This window comes from Pediculus humanus, genomic scaffold, assembly GCF_000006295.1.
Source record: "Pediculus humanus corporis 1103172107734 genomic scaffold, whole genome shotgun sequence".
Lineage (NCBI taxonomy): Eukaryota > Metazoa > Arthropoda > Insecta > Psocodea > Pediculidae > Pediculus > Pediculus humanus.
In genome coordinates, this window is record NW_002987337.1 from 552,447 (window position 1) to 562,290 (window position 9,844).

At 37.3% G+C, this 9,844-nt stretch overlaps 1 protein-coding gene across 1 annotated transcript; it reads left to right on the forward strand.

Annotated features, from left to right (window-relative positions):
• Positions 1-552: 552 nt before the first annotated feature.
• Positions 553-828, forward strand: Phum_PHUM328990 (uncharacterized protein; the record flags this gene model as incomplete). The annotated part of the gene is made up of 2 exons (XM_002427513.1): positions 553-616; positions 683-828. 2 exons carry the CDS (start codon positions 553-555, stop codon positions 826-828), a joined length of 210 nt encoding a protein of 69 aa, XP_002427558.1.
• Positions 829-9,844: the final 9,016 nt, after the last annotated feature.

The following is a 9,844-nucleotide window of genomic DNA, read 5'->3' on the forward strand; positions in this document are numbered from 1 at the left end:
AATTTAAATCGTTTCGTCTCGTTTTGTTTATTTTTTATTTTTTTAATAAAAGAGTCGTTCAAAAAGTATCGGAAAATTTCGTTTTTAAAAATAAAATGATAATAATAATAATTAATCGGTGATTTTAAATCGTTATCATCAAATTGATTTGCTATCAGTAAAACATTAACGTTTTTTTTTTATACGAATCTCAAATTGAATGAATTTTTTCGGAAACAACGCGAGTAAATTTCTTTTTCTCTCCCCTCTCCTCCCCCTCTCCCTTCCGCCCGTCGAGTTAATTTTGAAAAACCTTTTTGATAAGTGATAAACAGTAAAAAAAAAAAAGGTCGAAAAGGTTCAAAAACAAAAAGAGAAAGAGAGAGTGAGAGAAAATGAATCCGTCGATTAATTTAAAATAAAAAATTTTCCCCTTTTTTTTTCTCGATTAAATGACATAATCAATCAAATGTTAAACATGTATCAATACGTTCTTTTTATATTTTTTTTTTTCCAGGTTTTAATTTTTTTTCAAAGGAAAGGAAAAATTTTTGAAATTTTTTTTTTTCCAAAATGCCTGTCGGTGGACGAGTTGCTGGAAAAATAGGATACATTTCAAATTCTTCGAGCGGTTCGTGTTTTTTACTCTTTAGGTATATTAAACATTATCATTATTATTATTAATTTTGTTTTTTATTTAAAGATCGAAGTTACACGGGTATAAACGAAGAAATAATATGGACGTGCATTGGCATGTCCATAGCCATAGCCGTACTCATAACTATGGCTCTTTGTTATATAGCACGTGAAAAATGCAGGAAGAGAAATGAATATTATATAAATGCTTGAAAGTCACCTATACAGGTACAATTTTACTTAATTGCGACAATTAAATATAATACTAAAAAAGATTTTATTTTATTACCAAATGAATTTCTTTTACGTCAGTACCGTCGCCGGTAAAATTTAAAATAAACAGAAGACATTTTGTACATATACATGTATTCCATATTATTTCGCGTGAGTGTATATATAATAAATATTTTGTGTTTATAGTAAATTCCAAGGGATATACTTCTATATATAGTCTATAATGTTATAGTTTGAAAATTATTAATTATTATTATTATTAATTAATAATTATTTTTTTTATTATGGTCTAAAAGGTGTATAAAAAAAAATTGTACAAAATTTTTTTTAAAAAAAGTGAAAAGCGAGCTTAATTTTTTTTTTTTTTAATACTATAAAAATATAGCACGTCTATAAATTGTTAATGTATTATGATGATGATAACGATAATAATAATGATAAGAAATGGTTTTTTTTCCCCGGTTAAATAAATGTAATAAAATTATTTTATTTGTGTTTTTTTATTAAAATTGCAATGAAAACAAACAAAAAAAATTTTTTAAAACTAATATAAAGTTTTTTATTTATTGTAATGAGAAAAAGAGAGAGAGATAGAGAGAGAGGGAAAGAAAGTGGGAGTGAGAGGGAGAGGAAGAGGGAGAAAGAGAAGGAGACAGATAGGAGAGAGATAAAGAAAAAGAGGATGTGTGAGATAGAGAAAAAGGGGGTGAGAAGGAGAAAACGTGGGAGTGGCAGAGAGAGATAGAAAGTGGGAGAGAGAGGGAGAGAAAGTGGGGGAGAGGAAGGGGAAAATAAAGAGGTAATGAAAAAGGAAGTGAGAGGAATTAAGAGATAAAGAGAGGAAACAGGGGAAGTTAGGGGGAGAAAAAGTGGGCGTGAAAGAGGGAGAGAAAGGGAGTGAGTGGGAGTCAAAGTGGGAGTGAGAAAGAGAGGGAGAGGGGGGGAAGTGAGAGAGTGAGAAAGAGAGTAATTAAAAACTGACACAACTTCCTGACACACACACACGCGCACACACACACTCATAGACAAACTCACGCGAAAAAAAAAATTTTTTTTTTTTGTTTTTTTTTCTCTTCGCATTTTCACAGCCTGAAAAATTATTTACGACGACATTTTATTATTATTATTATTATTATCATTTTAAAAAATGATTTATCGACGATGTATGTATACAAACATGACAAATTAAGTTGACGATAATAATAATAATAACAGTTTTTTTTTTAATCGGTGATTTAGTGCGTTGTCCATCAAAATAAATTGAATTTTAGATTTAATGTTAATAACTTTTTATTTATTTATTTATTTTTTGAAAAAATTTTTACGATTTTTTTTTTATTGTTTTATTTTTTCCAGATGTTTCTTTTTTTTTCATTCGTGTACAAAAAATAAAATTTACAAAAAAAAACTTTTGATAGTAAGAAAGTAAAAAAAAAAGAAAAAATTTTGAAAAAATATTTTTTTATTGTATTTTTCCGTTTTTTTTTTTTTTATTTTCAAATTTAAACTGGAAAATAATAAAATATATATATATATATATATATAAAACCTGGATACTTCTCTAGTCGTACATATATATATATGACTGGAGAAAATATAATAAAAGTTTCAAAAAAAAAAAAAAACTTAAAACAATTTATTTATTTGACACAGACAACAAAAAAAAAAATCCACCAACGACCACGTTCGATCTTTCTCTTTCTCTCTCTCTCTCTCTCTCGTGTACGTTAAGTGCGGATGTGCGTGTGGTGCGCGTGTTTATTTTTTTAAACAAATTTTGTCAAAGGAAAATCTCACGTTGTTAGTCTTATTTTTATCGCAAATTTTTTTCCTTTGTTTAGTACAAAAAAAAAAACTTTATTATTACTCATTAAATAATTTTTTTTTTTTACTCGACAGGTAAATAAATAAATTAATAATTTAGAATGTCAATAAATAAAGTTATTATTATTATTATTATCATTAGTATTACGTATTAAGATTCGCTGTAATTATTGGACCAAATATTAGATTTTTAACTTTTTTTTTATCTTTTATCTTTTTTATTTTTTCTATTTAATAAATTTAGTTAATTAATTAATTAATTATTAATAAATAATTTAAATAAATAAGATAATTTTAATAAATGTCGTTGTATAATAAATAATTTTTGTTAATAAATATAAATTTAAATAAAAAAAAAGCGACCAAATATTTTATTAAATTATAGTTACGTAATAAATAATTAAAAATAATAATAATTTAAATTAATTAATTATGTAAATTTTATTTTAACTTTTGTAAATGTATAGACGAATATGAAATTTAAGTTTATTTATGTAAAAAATAATAATTTTTATTTATTTATTTAATTTTGTTTTTTCTTGTCATGTATTATTATTATTATTATTATTTTAATAAGAGTTTTAAAATTGTAAATAAATAAATAAATAAGTTTTTGATTATAATGTCATTATTAATGTCAACGTAAATTATTTAATGATGATAATAATAATAAATTTTGTAACTTTTAATAGCTCTATAAATAACTTACATAGGTGAGTATTTATTTTTATTATTTAAATAAATAAAAATGGCATCGATTGTTTTATATGCAATTTTAAATGTTTTTAAGTACGGCAAAATGCATAACTTTAAAAAATCAAGGGGCATAAAAAGGAAAAAAATTTACTTTTAAGAGATTTTTTTTTTTTTTTTTTTTTAAAGGAAAAAAGTAATAATAATAATAATAAAAGGGATGATGATGATGATGGAAAAACCTTTCTTTAAAATACAATAAAAGGCATTAATGTTGTAAAAAAAAAAAAAGAAGAATGGATTTAGTTCTTTTAAAATAAATTTACCGTGTCGTCATCATATATTTTCATCGAAAAAAAAAAAAATGTATAATTTTTGGTCCATTCATCATTTTTTTTTCTTCTCCTCCATCGTGTCTATCATCTCTTTTAAAATATGAATAAATTTCATTCATCATTTTATGTATTTATTTATTTTATAAAAAAAAAATCACAAATTCATCGATTTTTAAAAAGTATTTTATTGTTATTTATAAAAAAAGAAAGAAAGAGAAAAAATTTTTGAATATGTCAGCAGTTTAAGGTAGTAGCAGTAACGATTTTATTTTCTATTTAAATTTATTTATTTATATTTTAAAATGTCGAATATATAAAATTTGAAACGTGAGAGAGAGAAAAAAAACAAATACGAATTTGAAAAAATGTATCGCACATACATTTTATTTAAAAAGGAGAAATTTATGACGTTTGCATTTGGTATTACATAAATTATTCTTCTTATTAATCCGGTCCCCCCTATCCTCACCTCCACCCTCACACCCACTATTAATCTATGTTAATCCTTTAAAAATCATTTTAATTACCGTCGACAAAAAATTTTTTACATGTTTTTATTTACGAATTTCCCACCATTTTTTTTTTTTTTAAATGTTTTTCACAGCTTAACAAAGTTGATTTAATTAAAGTGAGTTTTGTCAGGTGTTTACTTTCTTTCTTTTTTTTTTTTTAAATTTTCATTTTTCGTAAAAATCTGTTTTTGTTGTTGTGATGTGTAGGCGTTTGTACGTGGAAAACATTTTCGTCAAAAAAAAAAAAAGTTTTATATTTCATGAAATTTTAAACTATAAATAAAGGAAAGCATGGGAATAACAAAGAGGGAAAAAAAAATTTTTTTAAAATTATTTAAGTAAAATTATTTTTTTTTTGACCTTTTGACCTTTTTTTTTGTGTTTACATTTATTTATTCGTGTAAACAATAAAAATATATACCCTTGTGATAATTATTGTTTAAATATTAACCTGTTTTATAAGAAAATTTGTTTGTTTGTTTTTGTTCTTTTACGTTGTTAACGTTTTAATAAAGGTAAGGAAAAGAGAAAAAAGAAATTTTTTCTTACTTTTAAAAATTTTAATTAATGTATAAAATGTATATAACCTTTTAAAAATTTAAACAATAATTAGTCCGTTATTAAAAACTGAATAAGTAAGTAATAATTAAAAACTTTTTACGGATTTTTTTTTTTTTATAAAAAAAGTTAAATTACTTTACTTTTAAGTTACCTTTCTTGTAAATAATTAAATACAAAACAAACAAAAAGAATTTTAATTAATAAGTTTACGTGTAAATAACGTCATCTATTGTTTAAATTTTGAATTAAAAATTTTAAAAAAAAGTGTATTTAAAAAGTTGTAGATGACAGTGCTTAACTTTAAAAAAAAAAAATTCTGTTTTTTTTTTGTTAACCCAGGAGAAATGCATTTCGCTCTAACCTCCCCACACCGGTAGCAGGGAGAGTGTGGGACTCAGCCGAGGCCACTACCCAACTAAAACTCCTGGATGTGCTTCCCTGCACTTTTTTCTTCTCAGAGAGGAGGAGCCGTCGCAGGAGTATGACCCGCATTTCAGCCTCAACCTCCCCTCCAAAGCCTTGAGTGCCGGAATCATCAGATCCGCACTCGCGATGGTGGGAGCGAATCCCCCTACGGCGTAGCCGCCGCAGAGATCCGCTCCACCCAATTGTGATACCCCCACCAATACAATACACAAATACATACATAAAATTACATTATTACAATAACCACGTTAGACGGAAACCTTTCCAAATATCTCTTTCCGCCCGGTTTCACTCTTTGCAATATTTGCAACCCTATTAAATATGTTGATTCAAAAAAAATTCACTCATTCATTCATTCATCACATTCGCACTTTCTTTGTCGCCGCTTACCCGATTGCAGGCGGCGGATCCCGAGTATCTCACGCTGACGTTCACGGTTCTCTTTCCTTCGGAAAACCGTTTCCGCGAAGCGCGAGATCACGGACCACTCCCTGAGACCGCAAAGGAGACCCTCCACCAGTCCCCCGATAGTCAGATCCCCCTTAATAACCTGAACGAGGCGTCGCTTGTCATCGGCCCACCTCGGACACTCCTAAAGCGTGTGACCGACATCGTCCTCAAGCGCAACGCAGAACCAACACTCCATTGTTTCTTCTTTGCCAATGCACGCAAGGTACGAGCCAAAGACATCGTGTCCCGTTAGTATTTCCGTGAGCTGAAAGGACTACGTTCCATACTTAGACCCCACCCATTCAGGTAACCGCGAACCCAGCACGCGGACGATTTCCCCCCGCAAAGTTTCCGGCCGTCCTCGAGCCGCATCCGCAAAGTCTCGAGGACTTTTTTCGTACTACTTTACGAAACGCGTCCCTCCTCGATCTTCCCCACGTGCGATAGAGAATCAGTCTTTCCAAAGCAAGAAGATCGAGAAGAGGGGTCCCCGACAGAACGCAAGCAGCATCCGTGGCAACGTCCCTTTAGGCCATTACCATCCTATTCAGAGACACCCGTTGGAGCTGAATTGCTCTCCGCCTGAGAAGTATAGACCCGGAAACGGCTTCGGCCACCGGAGCCCCGTACAGGGCTATAAAGTGGACCTATAGAGCTTCCTAGTAACTACCCCCGGGCCCCGGAGGTTGGGCATTAGTCTTCCCAAGGACGCGCTGGTCGCCCGGAGTTTAGAGTCGAGAGCGGGCAGGTATTGCGCGAAAGAGAGTCCCGGGTCTAAGGTCACCCCTAGATATTTCAAGACTCTCCCCACCCTTATCTCGCTTTCCTCCAGCCTTAAAGCCAGATTCCGCGGAAGTGGGTTCCGCGAGTGATGAAAATCGCAGGCTTCCGTTTTCGGTAAGCATACCCCCAGACCGATGCCATGGATTGTCTCTACCGTAACACCTGAACCTAATTCGGCGCGCTCTTGAGCCTCGGCCCAATCACGACGAAGAGTGTCATCCGCATAACACGTGATAGATACACTTTCAAGAAGAACAGTTCCGGTCAGAACGACATCGTAGGTAATGTTCCACAGCAGTGGTCCAAGGACCAACCCTTGCGGCACGCCGCAGAAAACGTCCACCCTTCCCATAGTTCCGTCTGGTTCCTCAAACACAATTTTCCTGTAGGATAGAAAGGACCATATTACTGTCCGCAAGTAAATTAGCGTCAAGGCCCTTGCAAATCGGTTCCTACGGGACCGAATTAAACGCGTTTTTGACGTCAATCGATATCGCAATGGCGATATATGACCTTCCTTTTTCAGTGCTCTCTGCACCAAATCTCGGACCCGAATGAGCGCGTCCATTGTAGAACGTCATCAAAAATTCGCACCCAAAATTTTGGCAAACTTGCCAAGAATTACGTAATGCACCCCGTTCGGGCCCGGAGCCGTCCACTTCTTCACAGCCGCATATAGGAGGACCTGGATTTCACTCACCGAAACCTCCTCGTAGTCTTCCCTCTCGCCCGAGTCAGTCGTCGGGAACACAGACGGCCCGATACGAGGGAAAAGCTCGGCCATACCTCGGCCAATAGCTCGGCTTAATCAAAGAACTTCTCGTGCTTACCAGCCGTAAATAGCTTCGACGAACCCCGCAGTTTATTTATTACCAGGCAAAACGGAAGACCCCCACGGATCCGAGTCCATCTTCCTCAAGAGCCCCTTCCAAAAATTATTTTTGGAGCTCCATATTGCTCGACCCACCCGGGCCCGTGCAGTCCGCCACTCCGCCTTATATGAGAGCAAAATTGAGTCTGACATGATCACCAAGTAATCCCCACCACGACGGAGGAGATACCTCTTCCGGTTTGCAAACTGGCGGCGAGCGAAATTCGCCTTCCTCCACTCCTCTGCTATTTCGCTCGTCCACCAGTACTTCGGCTTGTTTCGAAGCATGTCCCGTCCTACCCGACGCATGCACGAATCTGAGATTCGTTGGAGATCATACGAGGTCGTTTCAATACGACCTTCGCCAGCTCTTCTGCATTTTTACCCTCCAGTAAATCCAACCAGGCACGGTTGTCGACCTTCCAACCATCTACAACAATGTTGACGATCAACACTCATCGACCCAAGAGTCATCATATCAGCCTGCCGCCACGCAGTCCAAGGTGGAGGCCCCCATCCCCACCGCTCGAAAACCACCAAGCGAAAACGTGAAGTAAACGTGATCGCTCAAGGTCTCGAGCTCGGGGAGGACCCTCCCCAACCAGAGACCCAGAGGGCCGCCGTGGCGGAGAAGATCGTGAGGTCAATCGCCAGCGCCATTGACCCTCACGCAGGTTTTAGCGCCCCTCGAATTGTGAATTATGAAGTGTTGTGTGTACCCATTCACGCAACAACCACCCTCTTGCATTAGTAGCACGTTCCAACCACGAGGCGTGCTTAGCATTGAAACCACCGCAGATGATAGCGGGCCGCTCACCCTTTCTGAGCAAGCCGATCCCACACGACATGGGCCGCAAGAGGGCTTCAAAATCTGTTATCGGCGTGTGAGTGACGCGTACACCGACATCAGCAACGCGTCCCCCCAACCCACCGTAACGAAGCCATCCCCCTTAGACAGCACTCTGCCTCTTAGAATCTTTTTTTTTTTTTTTTTTTTTTTGATATCTCAGGAGAAATGCGAATTTACGCACTAACCCCTCCATAGGGGGAGTGTGGGGCTCGGTATAAAGTAAGACAGCCTAACCGGGGGACCCATACCCACTAAAACTCCTGAGCATGTCGCAATAGCGTGGCTTGTATGAAGAGGGAAGGGACGTTCGTTGGAGTAAGACCTACATTTCAGTCAAGACCCCTCTTCGGTAAGCCAGAACGTTGACCGTTCCACATGATTGTTTGGTGAAGGGATTCGCTCTAATCTCCATTCCGTCGTCACCTCGAAAATGAGAACGCATCCCCCAGGACGTTCGGCAGGTCCCTTTCGGGAATGTCCTCTGGTCCTTCGCACGGGTAGAAAGGAATAGAAAACTCGCGCATTTTCTGAGAATGCAATCGGGGATGGGGATATAGACTTACCATTGTCGCCTGTAAAGAGTAAAGCTAAAAATTAAATGTTGTTGATTGCATCCTCTCTCTATTGGTAAATAGGATTCTTTGAGAAAAAGGCAGACGAAAGATCGACCGGGATCGTCGATCCTCTAAGAAATGTTAGAAATAAAAAAAGTTAACCTATCGACGACGAAGCTAAGTTCGACGCCGTAATCCGCCGTTTTCTCCCATTTTTTCACTTTTTTTTAGATGTAAACTATATACTACTTATTTGGACGGGGCTTCTTCTGACTATCGTCTTTGCCGCCGTCTTCGTCTTCGCTTTTTCTTTTTCTTTTTCTTGCCCAGAAAAAACGTCGATCCGCGTTCGCGTTCGCAGTCCTCTTTTGTCCACAGGACCACTTCCCTAAATCGCGAAATCGCGGACCATTTCTGAGGCCCGCGAAGCAGCGCGTCCACCAGACCGCAGATCGACAAGTCGGGTCTTATAACCTTGACCAGCGGCTGCCTGTGTTTGTCCCACGCGAGACAGCTCGCGATCGTGTGTTCGACTTCGTCCTCGGCGGCACCGCAGAACCAACACTCCGCCGATGCGCGCCAAGTACGAGCCGAACACCCCGTGACCCCGCCTCATCCAGTTTTTCACTAGGTAGGCAAGAGCGACGACCCTTTCCTCGCCGTACCATTTTCTAACGTCGTTAAAACGCGACTGCCAGATTTTAACCGTACGAACGGTAAGTTCCCTGCGATGACGGGCGATCCTCCGAATGCCGCGACCCTGTTTGCGATAGAGGACGAGTCTCCGCATCGCTAGCAGGTCGAGCGGGGGAGTGCCTGACAGAAGACAAGGCATCTCCGCTGTGACGTCTCTGTACGCCGTCGCCACCTTGTTCAGAGACGCCCTTTGGAGTTGGATCGCCTTCTCGCAAAGAGGCCGGGCTGCCGAAACCGACTCGGCCCAAAGTGGAGCTCCGTATAGGGCGACGGAGTGAACGTTATAGTCGCCTGGCCCTGGCCTGTGGACCGCGCAGGTTCGGCATCAGGCGCCTTAACGTCGCGCTGAACGCTCGGGTCTTCGGCCCGAGGTGCGAACCGATCCCTAGAACACGCCGCAGAACACGTCTGCCCTTCCCGTCGTTCCATCCGGTTTCTCG